The 18,347-nt window shown below is 38.6% G+C and overlaps 1 protein-coding gene across 1 annotated transcript in view; it reads right to left on the minus strand.

Annotated features, from left to right (window-relative positions):
• The window catches only part of crim1 (cysteine rich transmembrane BMP regulator 1 (chordin-like)), a 145,925-nt gene that overhangs the window by 27,981 nt on the left and 99,597 nt on the right, over window positions 1-18,347 (minus strand). Inside the window, exons 6-7 of the mRNA XM_048192339.1 lie at window positions 16,385-16,567; window positions 13,187-13,384 (exon numbers count right to left, since the gene is read on the minus strand). Coding sequence (XP_048048296.1) covers window positions 13,187-13,384; window positions 16,385-16,567 — 381 coding nt within the window. The remainder of the gene's footprint in view (window positions 1-13,186; window positions 13,385-16,384; window positions 16,568-18,347) is intronic.

The raw sequence follows: 18,347 nt of genomic DNA on the forward strand, positions 1-18,347 counted from the left end.
TCTGATGGTAGGACAGAAGATCAGACAGGTAGGATGGTGCCAAACCTACCAGGGACTTGTATGCAAACAATAGTACCTTAAACTGAATTCTAAATTCAATAGGAAGCCAATGCAAGCTAATCAAAAATAATACAGGGCCTAAGACGGAACCCTGTGGTACACCACATGTGCAAGCAGCAGAGGAAGAAGAAGTATAGTTTTCAATGGCTACAGAAAAAGATCTCCCTTTAAGATATGATGAGAACCAATTTAAGGCAACATACTGCTCTAAACGTTTCAATAGAATAGAGTGATCAATAGTGTCAAAAGCCGCACTTAGATCCAAAAGAACCAAAACAGCACATTTTCTTAACAGCTAATAACAAATCATTTATCACTTTCAAAAGAGCAGATTCTGTACTATACTGAGCCTTGAACCCAGACTGAAACCTATCCAATATATTGTTATTTTTTAAGAAGGAGAAGAGTTGATGAAAAACAACCTTCTCCAATAGTAGTAGAATGTTTGCTTAAAGGATTAGTTCACTTTCAAATGAAAATTAGCCCAAGTTTTACTCACCCTCAAGCCATTCTAGGTGTATATGACTTTCTTCTTTCTGATGAACACAATCGGACAAATATTAATAAATATCCCGATGCATCCGAGCTTTATAATGGCAGTGAGCGGGAGTCCATCCACATCCATTCATCATAAACGTACTTCACATGGCTCCGGGAGGGCTTAATAAAGTCCTTTATTATCCCGAAGCGTTGCATTTGTGTAAAGTTATGAAGCAAAATATCTAGCTTCCGCCAGACCGCCTTCCGTTTTCAACTTGCAAAGAAAGTATTAAACTCTTGCAGTTCAAAAAGCTTATGGTACATCCTATGACTTCCCTATTCAACTTACGGAAAAAGCTTAACTGACGCGATGCCAGTTTAAACTTTCTTTGTAAGTTGGATACAGAAGACGGTCTGGCAGAAGCTAGCTTTTGTGGTCCTGCACTGTTATTGAATCTACAGTGCCAAGGCAAAAGAAATGAGTATGCAAAGAGTTACTAGTTGTGGTCTGAATTGAACGTGTGAAAAAATAAAAAGACTGCACTGCAAAATAAAGCCAAGACAACACATCTTTCTACTGCATGTTCACTGGATACAACCAAAAACAAACATACAGCATGACTAGTCTAATCTGATTTACCAACAAATGACTTGCACAAAAAGACTCGCAAACAAACAAGTTATTGGACTGAAACGGTCTGACAAATCCTTCATTGAATAAACTCACTGAATTTGTCAAGTCATTACATTCAGACATGTTTAAAAAAAACAGTATCATTACTGTTCATATGATTCTGTGTAGTTTAAGATACACAGTTTAAAGGTGCCCTAGAACGTCTTTTTAAAAATGCAATACAAGTCTAAGGTGTCCCCTGAATGTGTCTGTGAAGTTTCAGCTCAAAATACCCCATAGATTTTTTTTTTTATTAATTTTTTTAACTGCCTATTTTGGGGCATCATTAACTATGCACCGATATATAGGTTGCGGCCCCTTTAATTCCTCACGCTCCCCGCCCCCGGAGCTTGCGTTTGCCTTAAACAACAAAAAAAAAAGTTTACACAGTTAATATAACCCTCAAAATGGATCTTTACAAAGTGTTCGTCATGCAGCATGTCTAATCGCGTAAGTATTGTATTTATTTGGATGTTTACATTTGATTCTGAATGAGTTTGATAGTGCTCTGTGGCTAAAGCTAACATTACACACTGTTGGAGAGATTTACAAAGTATGAAGTTTTGTTAATGAATTATACAGACTGCAAGTGTTTAATAATGCAAATAGCGACGGCTCTTGTCTCCGTGAATACAGTAAGAAACGATGGTAACTTTAACCACATTTAACAGTACATTAGCAACATGCTAACGAAACATTTAGAAAGACAATTTACAAATATCACTAAAAATATCATGATATCATGGATCATGTCAGTTATTATTGCTCCATCTGCCATTTTACGCTGTTGTTCTTGCTTGCTTACCTAGTCTGATGATTCAGCTGTGCACAGATCCAGACGTTAATACTGGCTGCCCTTGTCTAATGCCTTGAACATGGGCTGGCATATGCAAATATTGGGGGCGTACATATTAATGATCCTGACTGTTACGTAACAGTCGGTGTTATGTTGAGATTCGCCTGTTCTTCAGAGGTCTTTTAAACAAATGAGATTTACATAAGAAGGAGGAAGCAATGGAGTTTGAAACTCATTGTATGTCATTTTCATGTACTGAACTCTTGTTATTCAACTATGCCGAGGTAAATTCAATTTTTAATTCTAGGGCACATTTAAGTTTTTTTTTTGTAAAAAAAACTTAAACATTAAATTAAATATATACCAATAGGCTAAACATACACTACCAGCGATTTTTTTTTTCTTTTTCTAATAAATGCAGCCTTTGTGAACATAGACTTCTTGTAAAGACAATAATAAAAAAAAAAAAAATCTGGTAACACTTTATTTTGATGGTCCACTTTAGACATTCAAAAGATAGACTATTTTTGATGGACCATCGAAATAGTGAAAAAATCTCACATACCCCAACATTTTGAATGGTAATCTACCAAAAAATAATGTTAAATAATTTCAAAAAATGTTGTTTGGACCAGTTGGGTAGAGGGCTGAACCACTTGGTGCTATAAAAACACATTCTCTAGGAAACATTGGGTCTTAAAATCTACAGTCTATAATTCTCAAAGGCCTTTATTTTTATTAAACCTGATCACATAATGGCGACGAATGATTAACAGTTGCTACTTTTCTCTTTCCAATTTGTCTCAAATGTAAGGACATACAGTTATTAAATTAAAAACAAGCTCTCAGTGATAAATAGAAACCTGAGGCGAAACAAACCCCGGCACCCTATTTTTCCTCTTCATTAACGCACGCTGTTTCATTAACACTACTGTAACATTTGAAGCCATGACAGCGTTAGTGCCAAGTTTTGTTTCTTCCTATGTGGCCCGACAACAAACAGATCATGCTCATATTCAAAGACTGCTAGAAATAAACAAGTGAATTGTATGTGAAATTGAAGGCACACATTTAAGTATATTTAATGTGGAATAATACCAGTGCAAAGCGATAATGGCTGTGGGCTTTGCTTCAAAACGTGATGTGCGATCTTTGGGGGTTGAACCCAGCCTGACAGCTTTCATTTGCTTAATTACACATGCTGCGTCTGGTACAATAACTTGCTTCTGACAGGGAGAGGGTGTCACCTTGAGGAAATGAGGTCTTCTAACAAATAATAATTAGGAAATAAAAATGCACAGAGTGCAGGGCAGCTGGCAAATGAGCTAAATTAAGCTGTCCTGGGACCAGGGGGATAGAGTCAGGGCTGTGTCCAACAGGGCCCAGAGGACAGTGGCAGGACTGAGGCGGGACATGGACACACACCAGCAGCGGTGGGATGGATTCAGTGCCAAACAGTGCCAGTGACAAATGCGCCAGTGCTTGTGCTGGGTGGTATATTGAATGTTTACAGTGTATTCAATGTTATTCAACAGTCAGTTGACCATATGTTCTTAAGAACTTCTGCAATAATACAAGCCAGCTGTCAGTAATGTCCTGAGGTAGCTTTAACAGCATCAATAGTGGAATACTTAGTTTATCATCAGAATATAGTCACTTAAATAGTCAGACCTAGTGTTAATGTAGTTATTCAAACGTAAGACGACTTACAATAAAGACATGTCTCAGTGTTCCTCCTGGGCAAAATTAAATTCGACCATCAATTTTTACACTCTCGTACTTTCGTGTGAAAAACAGTCAACAAACTGAAAATGAAAGATTTATTGTGCACTTTAGTTAAATTCATTGAACAAAATGTGAGTTTTCACAAGCTTTTTATTCATTCACAAGAAAAATTATTGTTTTTCATGAGATTTTGTGAATGTATTCTTAAACCTAGTGATTTTATAATGTTTCATATTTATTCAAAAGCAAAACTGAGTGAAAAACTATTACAGGAAATGGCTAATATGAGCAAATAAATGCTGCTCTGCTGCCATCTGCTGGTTATAGTGGTGATTAATGTTTTTTTTCTAAATAATGTGTTTTCTATCAAATGTTGGATTTCCTACATCTTGAAATGTTCAGTTTCACAAATGGGGACAATCTCAGAAGGACGAACAAATAATGTTTTTAAAAATAACATTTGAAGTGCTGGAAAAATGTTGCGTGTGCATGTGAAGCGGCAACAAGTGGCAACCTCCCGCAGTTTCTCGTGAAGCCAATACGGAAGTGACTGAAACTGCGATTCGTCGACTGGCCGCTAGGGACAGGCTGCAAAAGGGAGCAGAATCTCATTGAGTCCCATGTTAAAAAGGCCAAATTTACAGCAGAAAAAAAACATGTTTACAGCCTGGTTCAAATTGTGGTTTTGGTCTATACTGATCATTTTGCCCTTCATGACAACTCTGAGGGGGGTGAATTTTTTTTATAACTCATCCGTTTAAATTATACTAAGCCTTAAAGTTCTGCATAATTAAGGGCGTGGTCACTTGAGTGACAGGTGGATTGCCGCTGCTGTCTGCGAGCCGTCATGTTACCTCAGCAGCTAATTTCAGCCGTTGAATTTGGCATCTCAGCCGTATCTCATCTCTCTTTTTTTTTATACAATTATAAAATATGGCTTGCTGCATTAATAGTCGAGACTGATGTGCATCTGTGTAGATGTGCTCGCATGCGGAAGATAAACAGAACACACGTTGTTGGATCGTGGCATTGGCTAAAAGTTCCTGAGATTTACTACAATGACAATAGCAGGAGGATATAAAACTCCGACAGCACTGCTTGGATATTATAACTAAAACTGCTGCACTATTTTGAAAAATTGTACTTTGGACACAAGCTCATTTGTTTGTGAGATATACGATCACAGACAATTTTACAACATAAACGCTGCTCAGATTGCATTATTTCTTGAAGAACGATGATGGAGAGCAGATCATTCAGAAGAAATGTGATGCAAACAATGGATAATATATCAATATTTCATGGATTTAACGCTTTCGTGGACAGAAAGTACTGTTTTTTGTTTTGCAATGGACATTTTACCCAAGTGCCATGGATTGGATTCATCTCGCGATCTCCATTTCATTATAAAAGTATGAAGTTGCGTTTGATTTTTCGTTCACAAATTTATTACTGGTGTTGGAGCATCTATATCTTATTCAAATAAATAAATAAATAAAAACACTGTAGATTGACAGTAAACCTTTAGAACTTTCTAATGATATAGCTTGTTATCTTTATTAATATTTTAGATAAGATAGATAGCTCCTGCTAACATGGTCACGCCGAGCTAGGCGGGCGTGGTTTCAGCAACCAGTCACATGGGCTACTACCACGTACCGCCTCTTTGCCCATTTTCAGGTATCCGGGAGTGACGTGCGGTGACGCGAGATGGCAGCGGCCTCATTTTCGCTTCAAAACTGCTCTTCAGAACTCTATGGGTGATGTCACAGACTCTACGTCCATATTTTTTTTACAGTCTATGCTAATTACAGATGCTGTGTTTCTTACTCAAACGTTCCCATTAGCTTCATCTTTATTGCAGTCAATACTGCAATTTGCAATTTTGCAAATTAGGCAAGTGTGATAACTGGATTAAAATATAAATACAACTTTAAAAAATCAACCATTGATGGTTTTGTGTCGATGTGCAGTGAGTACAGAATGACAGCTAGCAGTTCACCGGAAATTACCAAAATGGCTTAATGTAAACAAGGAAGTAAATGTGCATATGGTCAGTTCTGGTCTGATAATTAAAGATAAACTGAAAGTAAAAAAAAAAAAAAAGAATAACTGAAAAATGAACTTTCAGCAGCCAGTACTCCAGTCTTTAGTGTCATATGATCCTTCAGATATCATTCTAATATGCTGCAAAAATACACTGCTGCATCAAGATATACATACAATATATACAGTATATACTGAATATAAAAAAGCCTAGCCCTTCAGTACTATTGTAATATGCAAGCAAAGCATAGATTGATGGGAAACGGCTCTGGAATGCGTTCATCACCCTCCCAAACGGCTGCATGTAACATGCCACATGTAAATGCGAGGCACAGCGAGAGCAGAGTTCTCTAGACCTTGCCAACAGGTATGGCTATTTAGGACTTCTATCGAGGGGGATATCAGGCATCATTACAGCTGCTTTTATTTCCCCATTTCCCATCTTTTAATAGGGCCACATATGGCTCTGCTGAATGCATATGGCCATTTCTCTGCTTTAGCTGACAAGAAAAAAAATAATCAAAATCTTTATTTTTGATTGCGGTACTGCTATCACAAGGATGCCGACACACCGGCTCCGACAGCAGGAGACAACGGGCTTTGATATGGATGGAACCACCAAGGTAACAAAAACAGGACTGTGTGTGTGACTTCAAAACACGAGTCATGGACACAATAAATTTGTTGTTATGCATTGAATAGGAGCCTTCGCGTACACAAGGCATTGGACATATTCATTTAGTACTGTATCTGTGACAAAAGGAATTCATTAAAGTTCTGAGTACAAAATGAGTTGCATTCTATAGATGTCATCTGTGACAGAAAACTTCAACTTGTCAAAACTATTAACTATAAACTTGTCAACTTAGGGCCGTGCTCAAGTGCTCAAAGTTAACAGTTAATGAATGGTTTTTACAAGTAAATAGTATGTAATGCACTTTTTTGGCATTATTTTTTGAAAATATTGGCATAATACATGTATTAACATAAGACTAGTGTCACAAAATCATTTATTAACCATGTTTATGCCTTATATCTAATTTAAAATGTTATAACCAATCTTTCAACTCCATTAATGGCTATGTAAACACGATAAACCCAGTAAGTTTAGCATGATAAAGCCGAAAGGGATCATTTATCCATTCACAGTTATTGCACTGGTAACAGACATCCATTCACATTAAACAGGAGTCCCACAATTCAAATAACAATTTTGAGAACTTTATAGCTCAAATAACTCACATTTTTGTACTGAATAATTTGTACAGCACTTAAATAAAAAACAAAAACTGCATATTTCTGCTTTTAATTTTCCATTCATAGCAAGTGATTTACTTTAATCTGTTTTTTGTTTGTTTTATCAAATCGATCTAAAGTATCTAAATTGTTTTCTTTAGTTACTGAACAGGCCACTGCTGCTTTCAAAAGAGCTTAACTTGTAGATATGTATTTAAAAAGCTTACATTACATCGTAGCCATGGAGAACAGATGCCCAAATATCAACCCTTTAGTAATACCGCTGCTCTACTGGCATTTAGCTGATGCTTTTATCCAGAGCAACAGTATACAGTATTTATTACAGTGAAAATAGCCCTGGAGCAACTTAGGGCCTTGCTCAAGGGCTCAAAGTTAACAGTTAATGAATGGCTCCTTGCTGGATTCAAACCTGCAACCTTCTGGATGCCATTCCAGATACAAGAACAGCGCACTAAAAATTACGAAAAAACACACAATTTAAGTAAAAGTGGTGCATATGATCTCAAATGCTTTATTCCAAGTCTTCTGAAGCCATTTGTGTGAGTAAAGGCTGTGACACCAACATATATCACTCGGATTGGCTGTTCAGCTTAGCGAACCAGTGCACAAGAAGAAGAATGGAGGTGACGAAAGCAAGCAAACAGTGAAGCAACTTACCAGACATATTCAAAGAGGGTATATTACAAATCTGTCTGCACTAGTGATCGAAATTGATGTGAAAATGCTAAGCAAGCAGGCTTTGATTACAGTTTGTATATCCACAGTATTCTTGTTTCTCTTTTTGAATGACAAATACAGACTACTGCCACCTGCTGGTATGGAGAGATATTTTTGTCTCACGCAGACGCAGAACATACATGCTAGTTGGTCAGTGGCTGTAGTCTTTGCGGTGTGTTCAAGCTCAATTTTTTGGCTCAGGCGCAGGTGACGTGAGGCGATACCAGTGTTGCCAAGTCTGCGGTTTTCCCGTGGAATTGTGCTACTTTAACACTGTTGCCGCGGGTTGTTTTTCATGTCCGTGGGTTGAAGCGACCCCAAATAACATGACATTAAGCCCCTGAAATACTAATTTTACCAAGGAAACCCTGCCAAAAACACAGACTTGACCCCTGGAATACCGGGGGACCCCCAAAACGTGATTGGGCAAGTTTTGAGTAGCAATTGGGTAGGTTTTGTTGTGAAAACCGGGCAACCCTGGGCGACACCAGAGTCAACTTCTTTGATGTTGGTTTGGTGTATCAAGGCATTTAAAGATTTTAAATGAGTTTCAGTTATTTACTGTAAGTGTTTGTCTGTTTGTCACACAAAGGTATTTTATGACTTCAAAAGACTTCAGAAATATGATGCACAAGACATATAAGATCACTTTTAAGGTGCTCTTTAAGTCACTTATGGAGCTTGACAGCTTTAAATTCACTTTGGCTGTATGGAAAAGCTAAGAGATTGTGAAAAATAACTTTTTTTTGTGCGGTGGTAGAAAGTGAAAATGTGGCCATGAACTGCTTTTATGTTGTGAGACAATCTGCTAAACTTCTCTTTTTGTGCTCCATGGAAGTAAGAATAACATATCGATTTAAATGGCATGAGGGTGAGTAAATGATGACAGAATTGTCATTTCTGTGTGCCTATCCCTTTAACCACTAAGCTACACCATCCAAGCAGCAAAATACGGAGTGATGAATTCATATGAAGCACTGAGCGGTTAGTCACCTTGCCGTCACAGTGGGAGGATTTTGAAACCGTTTGAATATTTTCACATTCATGTAGTCTATCTGTGCTTAACCTTTCACTGCAGTCCGCAATGATGAGCAGGCACACACACTGCCTTTGATCTACCTCTGCACCGCCCGGAGAATGAGCGAGGGAGAGGGAATTCAAATAAAGAGAGAGCGCTGTATTTGAGATGTGGTTTGAGATGCATCGGCGGTATTGTGTGTATAGAACTTTGTATGGAAAGCCATAGTGCACTACCCCCTCACTTCACCTCAGTACCGAAGTGAGTGCTCTCCACGGTCAGGCAGACCTATCTAAACCTCTAATTGCTTCACAGGCCGAAAGGCGTATGAAAGATTAATTGAAAAGGGTGAATGTGAGCATTCTGCTCAGCACAGGTCTGCAGACATGCTGCTGTCACTCTATGTCCATCCACTGCTCTCTCCTTCTCTACCTCAACCAGCTCAAACAACCTCAAGTTTTACAGGCGTATATCAGACACTTTGCATCCTGAATTAGGTGCACTGCATAATAATAATTATTATTATTTTGCTATTTTCTAAAGAAGATGTGAATGGTGTAATCAAAACGTATGCCAGAATGTTGGGGTATTGTTTGCTATGCAGTTGCTGAGTGAGTAAATAATAATAAATACATATAGCTGCAAGCAGCAATTAAGGGGCAAAGCACAACAAAAGCAAACAAGGAAGCTAGCAGCAGACAATGTCATAATGGACTATGATAGCAACTGAGACAAAGACACTGCATGCCCATTTTGAAGTCAATCAGACCAACAGTTCTGCAGATAGAGCTAATTTCATGTTTTGTTCAATTATAGCGCCATCAAGTGGCACAGTCCCTCCACTTTTTGTGTGTGTCCTCAGTGTGCCCGCATACATAAGTGTGCCAAATTTGGTGAAAATATCTCATTTCTTTTGAGAGTTATAGACAATTATATATAACACATAAAAAATTACCCACACTTGACTTTGATTGCATTTTTTGCCACTTACTATAAAAATTTAGCATATAGTCCATAAGCGTATAGTCAACAACCTATGTTTCAGATTTTCCTATGGTGGTTTCGTCTTGATCAGACTAGCGGTTTCTAAGATATTCACAAATGTTGTTTAAATACTGAATCACAATGTTGCACTAACCGTAAGGCAAAACCTAACAAGTTTGGTATCGTCGGACTCAGGAATCCAAGGAGATGACTCCCGTGAAAATAGGTCAACCACATCCAAAGTTATAAGCATGTCAATAATTTGTTTTGCCACTATGTGGCACTGGTCCGAAACTTTTCAGACTACTTCAGGGTATCATGCCGATTACCCATACCGAGATTCATAATGATACGTTCATGCGTTCATAAAACACAGCATTTTACTACAAAATTCAAAATGGCCATCGCCCAAAATTTCTGATATGGAAAAATTGGATATTATTCTACTTGGCATGACGTCCCAAATCTAATGAGACCACTTTTACTGTTTTTCGGATAAACCGTTCAGAAATTATAAGCAAAAATATAATTTGTTTGTATCTCCGGACCAGTAGGTGGTGCTGTTTGGTCTAAATACAATAAAGCATTGAGGAGATAGAGCCTTACGTCTATTTTCGCAAGCTCATTTGCACGTTTTTTGAAAATGGTTAGACAAATCACCTTGAATTGCACAACTTTTTGTCAGCTGATGATCTGGTTTAATTTTTGTGAAAATCGAAGCAACGGACTAGGAGGAGTTAAAAAAAATTCAAAATGGTGGGAAAATTTTCATGACGGAAAATGAGGGGCCTGGCATCAGAATAGAAACACTAACATAATAAAGTGTCTATTCTAGAAAAAAAAATGAAACGTTAAACACTTTATCATCGTACGTTGAAATTTGAATCAAATTTGAAATGCCCTTTTTTAAATTAAAAAATGGCAAAGGTTTTTGTGTACTTCACAAGGCAAGTGAAAATTGCAAGTCAGACTGCTTAGAAACTGCTTCTCTACAAGCCACACAATTTGAGGCATCACTCATGTCCGTAGCACATTTGTTGACATCCATAACCCCGAGTGTGAGCCATAGTAATGCTTGCCTTCACTATTAGCAAGCACCATATGAGACAAAGCACTCCAGGCATTGTTTTCTCTCAATATACTGAGCCGGAGCAAGAGAAGGATACTTCATTTGCTTGGATCTTTAATTGGAAGGAGGTTGAAGGTGCAGAGGGTAGATGAGACAGACAGGAATCCTATTACCCCCAGTGTGACTCAATTCCACTGGAACGGCATTGATCATAATCAACACGACAGTTGATGGAATCTCACCTCCACAGCCATGGTGGTTGTTTAGTATGGTTTTTCATAACCTCCTTCACACATTTTGTCTGTCTGGCATTTAGGATGGCTTGATAAGATTATTAATCGCTCTGAACAAGCTTTCCTTTTCCAGTCCCTGTGTGAGTAACAGGGGATAAAAAGAATATCGTGTAACTTTGTGATTTGAAAATCTAGACGGCAAACAGAGACGTGAGAAAATCTATATTCTCCAGCTTTATTCGAAAGGATGATGTCATTGGTCGACACACAGCCAATCCCGGGAGAAATTCATTATCCGACATACCTGCCACTCATCTATCACTCGCTCGCCTCTTCCCATGTGTGAAATAACCTTTATAAACCCTCTCTACAAGAATGTAGTCCACGCCCCGGCAAACAGACCTGCATTCCTGCATACCGAAGTGCGCGTCCATACCTTGCGGTGCTTAATCAAAGCTTATGATGAGATACAAAATGATACGAAGCTCTCGCTTGCAACAAACACTGAGCGGGAAACCCAGCCAGCTGCAGTGGGAGTGGAAGTCCCAGGGGTAGCTGCTACAGATCTGTGAGCAGTATGAAAAATACACTGGCAGGCGGGATATGATATTCCTCTGCTGGTGAGGGTAGGGAGCAAGGTCTAATGGAGGGAAATCCACAGGAAGGGTTTTGGTGCAGTGTTGCATGACAGTAAAGAAGACACAACGCGTATAGACCTGAGATATGAGACGATGGAGATGTTTAGGTTGTGCTGAAAGTGAGTTGCTGGGGATCCAGGTATGCACCTGCCTGCACTGCTCTCAGTCTAGTAGATTATTCACACATACAGTATGTGACTGGAATGGAAACTCAAAAACATTCAGAGTACTAGAGAACATCAAGAGGAAACAGAGAAAGTGCTCGCTCTCACACACAGAAGTCCAATTCATTTTAGCGACTCAGTCATTTCAGAGAAGCAGTTCAAAAAACAATGCACTGATTTGTTGAGTCGTCACTCACTGTGATGTCCTCATCGTTTTGTAGACAAAAAAGTCCATATTTAGATAGAAGTGTTTGCAAAGACAAGTACTGCTATAATAAATTCAGTGTTGTAGTACTCAAGACTGGACTCGGTCTTAAAGTCTGTCTCAAGTCTAATATTTTCATGGTCTTGGTCTTGTCATGGACTCAACATTGACCTGGATTCAACTTACTTAGGTTTCGGCCTGGACTCAGACTCAAATGAGTTATAACAGTGAATTAGTGTTCATATTTTGTGTTAGAGGTTCATTCTATGACGTGCGATTGTCGCCTGGCTGATTATATGTGCATAGTAATTTACACTGAAAGGACTCATGCCATATCTAGGGGCCAGATTATCATAGAGAGTACCTGATTTGGGACGGTAAGGGACAATCTATCAATCTAGTGATGACCTACAGTACAACACTCTAGCAAACATCCAGAATGACCCATAAATTGCATACACTCTAAAAAATGCTGGGTTACAAACAACCCAAGTTGGGTTGAAAATGGACAAACTCAGCGAATGGGTTGTTTTAACCCAGCGGTTGGGTTAAATGTTTGCCGAACCTGCTGGGCAGTTTTATTTAACCCAACTATTGTTTAAAAATTACTGTATTGCTTGCTTAAAATGAAGTTAAATAAAACTGCCCAGTAGGTTGGGCAAACATTTAACCCAACTGCTGGGTTAAAGAACCCAATGGCTGGGTTTGTCCACTTTCAACCCAACTTGGATTGTTGTAGTAGTGTAGTGAATTAGAAGTGTAGTGAGGCGCTTAAAGCACACCTTAGCAACTTGGACCTTAGCAACCTTAGCAAAACTCACATTTATAAAATATAATAGAAAATGTAACACTCATCAAGACTAAACTGTAGCTTCACCATGACAGTACTTGACCTGAAAGTGAAACTGGCAACAGAAGATAGTTTACACCAGCCTCTAGCTAACTATTGAAGAGTTTACACTGGCTATTGTGATAAATATGATGCTTTCATGATTGTGACACATTTCATAATGACACATAACTAGAAACATTCCTGTTCATGTACTTGCATAGAGTGTTTCAGGTCCAAGAACGATACAACACAATGATAACCCACATCCAAAAAGCGCATTTGTTCTTACCCTCACACACGGGGCAGCACTCTCCAGGCACAGTGACAGGATTGAGGCAGCTGTGGCCACAGGCAGCTGCCACACAGCGGGCGTCTCCACTCACACACTGGCAGAAGGTGCAGTCGTCCTCACGCCAATGGTCTCCGTGAGCCAGGATCTGCCCATTCACATAGCAGCCGGCTAAATTGAGGACTGGGTAGATGGGGTCTATAAGGAAGAAGGTAAGAGAGAAGAAAGACATTGAATGATACCTGCCACACATCAATACTGACATCCTGTACAGTGCACCCTGTTCGAAAAGTTTAAGCTGTTTCAGAGCATTGCAGATGTAGAACGTAGCAGATGGTTCCTGACCATCTTAGGTTTGGCTGGATTGTTGCTGGTTTAAGATAGATACAAGCTTGCACCAACTAATAACCAGCTTGGACTAGCAAATAACCAATTTACTGTAAATCATCTAATGACTAACTTGGACCATCAAATGGCCAGCTTGGACTAACTTGGACCAACTATTGACTAGCCCCTTTCATACAGATATTCTAAAAAAAAAAATTTCAGAAATTTTAGAAAATTCATTGGTAGATGGCTGAGGCTGGTCTGCGACGATGGGTTCCCTCATGGGATCTCTCCCTTGTATTGGAAGGGTTGTCAGATGCTCCCTTCGAACCCTTAGAGTCAGCCTCTGTGAAACTTCTGACTCTCAAGGTAGCTTTGATTATTGTCATTACCTCTCTAAAAAGGGTAGGAGTCTTGCAGGCCCTGTCTGTTGCCTCCTCCTGCTTGGATTTTGACCCTGGACTGGTCAAGGTGATACTGCACCCTAGGCCAGATTACGTCCCTAAGGTGCTTTCTTCACCATTTCATCCTGTCGTTCTTCAAGCCTTCTCTCCTCCACCGTTTGAAACTCAGGAGCAGGAGAGGCTTAATAAGTCATGGGTTTACAACCACCACTCAGGCCAGTGGCGTAAATCTGATCAACTTTTTGTCTGCTTTGGAGGGTGCAACCGAAGTTCCGCTGCTTACTACATCTCACTGGGCCTATGAGGTTCACAGGGTTGCTTCGCCTCTAGGAGTTAGGGCCCATTCTACCCAAAGTATTGCTGCTTCTACGACTCTAGCAAGAGGGGTGTCTGTTTGTGCTGCGGCAGGCTGGTCCTCTCCACACACATTTATCAGGTTTTATAGTGTGGATGTGGAGTCAACCCCAGGGTCTCAGGTAGGGCTGAGCCGATAAATGATATCATACTGAATCGCAATAAAATATATGTCGATAACGTTGATAAGCTTTAGGCATTTTTACTCAATATGGATTTATATAAGAGCCAATCATACAGCAGAAATTTGCGACAACAGCCAATCAGTGTGCAGCTTTTAACGTTCACATCAAAGAACAAAGTCAATTTCCTACTGCACTTTGCAAAGCAAACTCGACACAAGGATGACAAAGTGATGTTGACCAATAGGAAGCTGCTAGGTTTGAAAGTGACTTCTGTGTGACCTGTGCTTCATACATAGGCTATTGACAATTAGAGCTGGGACAATACATTCTCAATTCTTGAAAGAATTATTCTGGATCGATTCTGGTATTTTCTGAATGTATTGCGATTCTCTCTTGAATCTATTCTGAGCTTAGTTTTTAACAGCAGATGGCACTCTTGGCTGGTTTTTAATAGCACACTCAAATGCTCATGAAGAAGAGTGCTGGAGAGCTCTTGTGTGTTCGGCTGAGCCATGTAAGTGGTTAAATATACTTGCACCTTGGCTCAGAATGCTTTTTTTATTATACTGCGAACACCCTTGTAATTCACTTCAACCTTTTCGAAATGTATGATTATTTTAGGTTTAAGTGGTGTGTGTAAGGAATTGGAAGCAGGCAGAGTACTGAAGCACGTAGTGCCATCTGCTGTTAAAAACTAAGCTCAGAATCGATTTGCGATACATTTGGAAAATATCAAAATTGATATAGAATAATTGTGTCGCGAATAAAGAATTGATGTATTGTCCCAGTCCTATTGGCAATGGACCTTCTTTTACCCATGAAATTTTGCTAATGTGACCGCTACTCAAACTTCCAAAAGGGCCCCAAAATGACTTAAAATAATTTAAAATAAGGCAGAAAAAGCATTAAAATAAGCTAAAACAACTACAAATTTTTTGGTCTAATTGTAAAAGTGTGATTTCTAGACCTAAAAAAGTCATGTGAATTGATAAAATCTTCTAACTCCATGGCTATTTCATAGTTATGGCAAAGACTAAAATATTTTATCAGGTGGAAATTGTGAGTACAAAATATTTTTAAAAATCCCTATACAGTACATCATGAACAACTGGAAATGTCATGAGACCTTTGAAAATTGTTGAGGACACAGGGGACCCTTGAAGTCAAAAAGGTTTACGATTAAATTCAAATTATTTGTCTCCTTCATAAGCCAAGGGTGCCTATGAGTCAGCATTTGGATTTATACAGGCTTATATTTACTGTGAGCCATGTAACTTTAGTTGGCCGATTTCATTTGTTTAATTCATTGCAGTAAACCTCTCAGTAGGAAAGCTACAGGGGAGTGGGGAATTTCACTTTAATTAACTACATAACAGCAAAATCATTTGCAAACTAATTTCAACATGACCACAATCTGATAAATATATCATGAGTGGAAAATGTAGCAAGGTAATTCCAAAACGTAATATATTGGACAACACAACCTGCCCACAAGAGAAGCATAGCAATCGAAATTACATGCTCCCTGGCAGCCTATTACAGGTTGTCTGCAAAATAAAACAATGAACAGTTTCCCTGAACTAATTAGCCCTGGATGCTCATTGAATTGGTAGAATACAAGCATACAAAGAATTTATCCTGCAAATTTAACGTCCAATCGATAGAATCTTCCCCATCACGCAAAGTAAAAACACACAACATTCTCTGATAAGATAAAAAAACTAGTCACGTCATAATTGCTTTAGAATCTAGTTTTGAACCTGGATGACATTAAAATTCATTAAAATTCACAAAAATCACCTCAATTACAGGCAGAGCATCAACAGCAAATGCAAAACAGGCCCTAAGGCACAAGGCTAATGCTAAAGACAGCTTGTATCATTTGGAGAAAGGTGCAAATACGCCTGCTTACGCTCTTATCAAACAGTGTACGAAGAACAGGAATATTTCCTTGTAGGTTTCCTGAGCTAATGCAAGGGTCATCTAACCTTCACAGACTGGACAGCACTCTCCATCAGGAACGTAGTAGCGCTCACAGTGGAGGATTCCACACTGGGCTGTAAAGCACACGGATACCCCTCCCTGACAGCGGCAGAAGCGACAGGCGTCCATCCTGAACATGTCCCCATCGTGGTACTCCACTCCGTTGAAAGTGCAGGCCGGCTTTGTCTCTGCAAAACACAGTAATCAGGACACAGTGCATTAGAGGTTGTCGCATATATGACTGACAGAACAACAAAACAAACAGGGTCTTGATGATAGGACCAAGAAGAATAGTTAGTTATGGGGTACGCAGGAACCTAACTGTTGGGCATTTATGACCGAGAGAGCTTTTAGCAGCCATGGCAACCTCTAGATTCCCAATTCCCCTTTCAGCACATACATTACAATGCCTACACTTTTGTAAATGGGAACGGCCTGGTTTTTTTTTTTTTTTTTTTTTTGATCCAAAATGAAGTATCTTTACGTATATTCACACTTTGATGACTTAAAAAAGAGCTCCAAAACTCCATACAAAGAATTATCACTTATAAAAAAGGACACTGAACTGCTAAAAATCCTGTTTTTAATCAGTATCTTTGTCTTGTCTCTCTTTTTTTATATATAAAAGTTATAATTATTATATAACCACGGAGGAGCTCCAGAAGGATAAAAGGAGGAGTGACGACAGTAATGCATTACAAGTAACGCAAGTTACGTAATCAGATTCCTTTGTTAAGAGTAACGCATTACTTTTAAATTTACAACAAAATATTTTAGTTACTTTTTAAAAAAAAAAAAAAAAAAGTGAAAATGCAAACTAATATGCAAACCTGCAATCATTTTTTATTGCATGTTTTTATTGCTCAAGTAAGAGTGTTGAATTTTCTTCTCTTGCATCCTATTCTTCTTCAATCCAGAACAAACCCGTCCAATTGCTACTCAAAACTAGCCCAATCGCGTTTCCCTCGTAAAAATCACTTTACGGTTGGTAAAATCTATGTTTTTGTCGGGGTCCCCCTGGTTTCATTCGCATTTCAGGGGCTAAATATCATGTTATTTAAGGTCGCTTCAACCCGCGGACATGAAAAATAGTGTTAAAGTAGCCCAATTCCATGGGAAAACTGCAGACTTGGCAAAACTGTCTGAAAGGTTTGTTTGAGCTGCGCCCTCTGCTGTATAGGAGTGAATTTGCTTTTCCTTCAGCCTGATGCTTATTCTTTTCATTTCTGGTGTAAAAGGGCCTTTTTTTGTTATTAAAAAACCAACAAGCAGAGAAAAAGTACTGGATTACTTTCTATAAAAAGTAACTTTGGTCATAATCTGATATTTTGCTTGAGTTGAGCAATGATGATGAATAAATTGCATACTGGAAAGGACATTACTTTTGCTAAACATCCCATGTGGGTTTGATTTATAAATAAATTATCTATAAAGTGTTTTTCCTCATCATTGCTAATATATATGTCCTTCAAACAAGGTAAATTAAAAAGCATATCTCTGAATAGGTCTTTCTTCTTGTGAATAAAAATTAGTCTTTAAACTAGATAAACATCTTGTTTTGAGCAATATTGAAAAATATTGAAAAGCATCGTTTAGTAAGTAATACTTTATTAATTTAATAATTAACCTTCATTTTTTCACATAGTGACAATTATTCTTAGGTTATAACACCAAAACATGTTTGATTTGGGAAATATGTGCCACTTCCTCTCCTTGTGCTTATGTTTAATCACGCCAAACATGTCCTTGAACATGTCTGATCACAACATAGTTGACAGACACAAGTCGTCTGAAGTAAGCCTCGGGCTATGACAAACAAGAGGCCTTGGAACATTCCATAAAAATCTTTCAAATGAAAGAGCCACAGAATATCAAAGCAATTTATTAAAAGACGAATTATTAGAAACCATGGAGCCAACAAAAAGCACCCAAAGCCAAGTGGGAAATGATCTCTGCATGCTAAACTGT

This window comes from Megalobrama amblycephala, linkage group LG5 (genome assembly GCF_018812025.1).
Source record: "Megalobrama amblycephala isolate DHTTF-2021 linkage group LG5, ASM1881202v1, whole genome shotgun sequence".
Lineage (NCBI taxonomy): Eukaryota > Metazoa > Chordata > Actinopteri > Cypriniformes > Xenocyprididae > Megalobrama > Megalobrama amblycephala.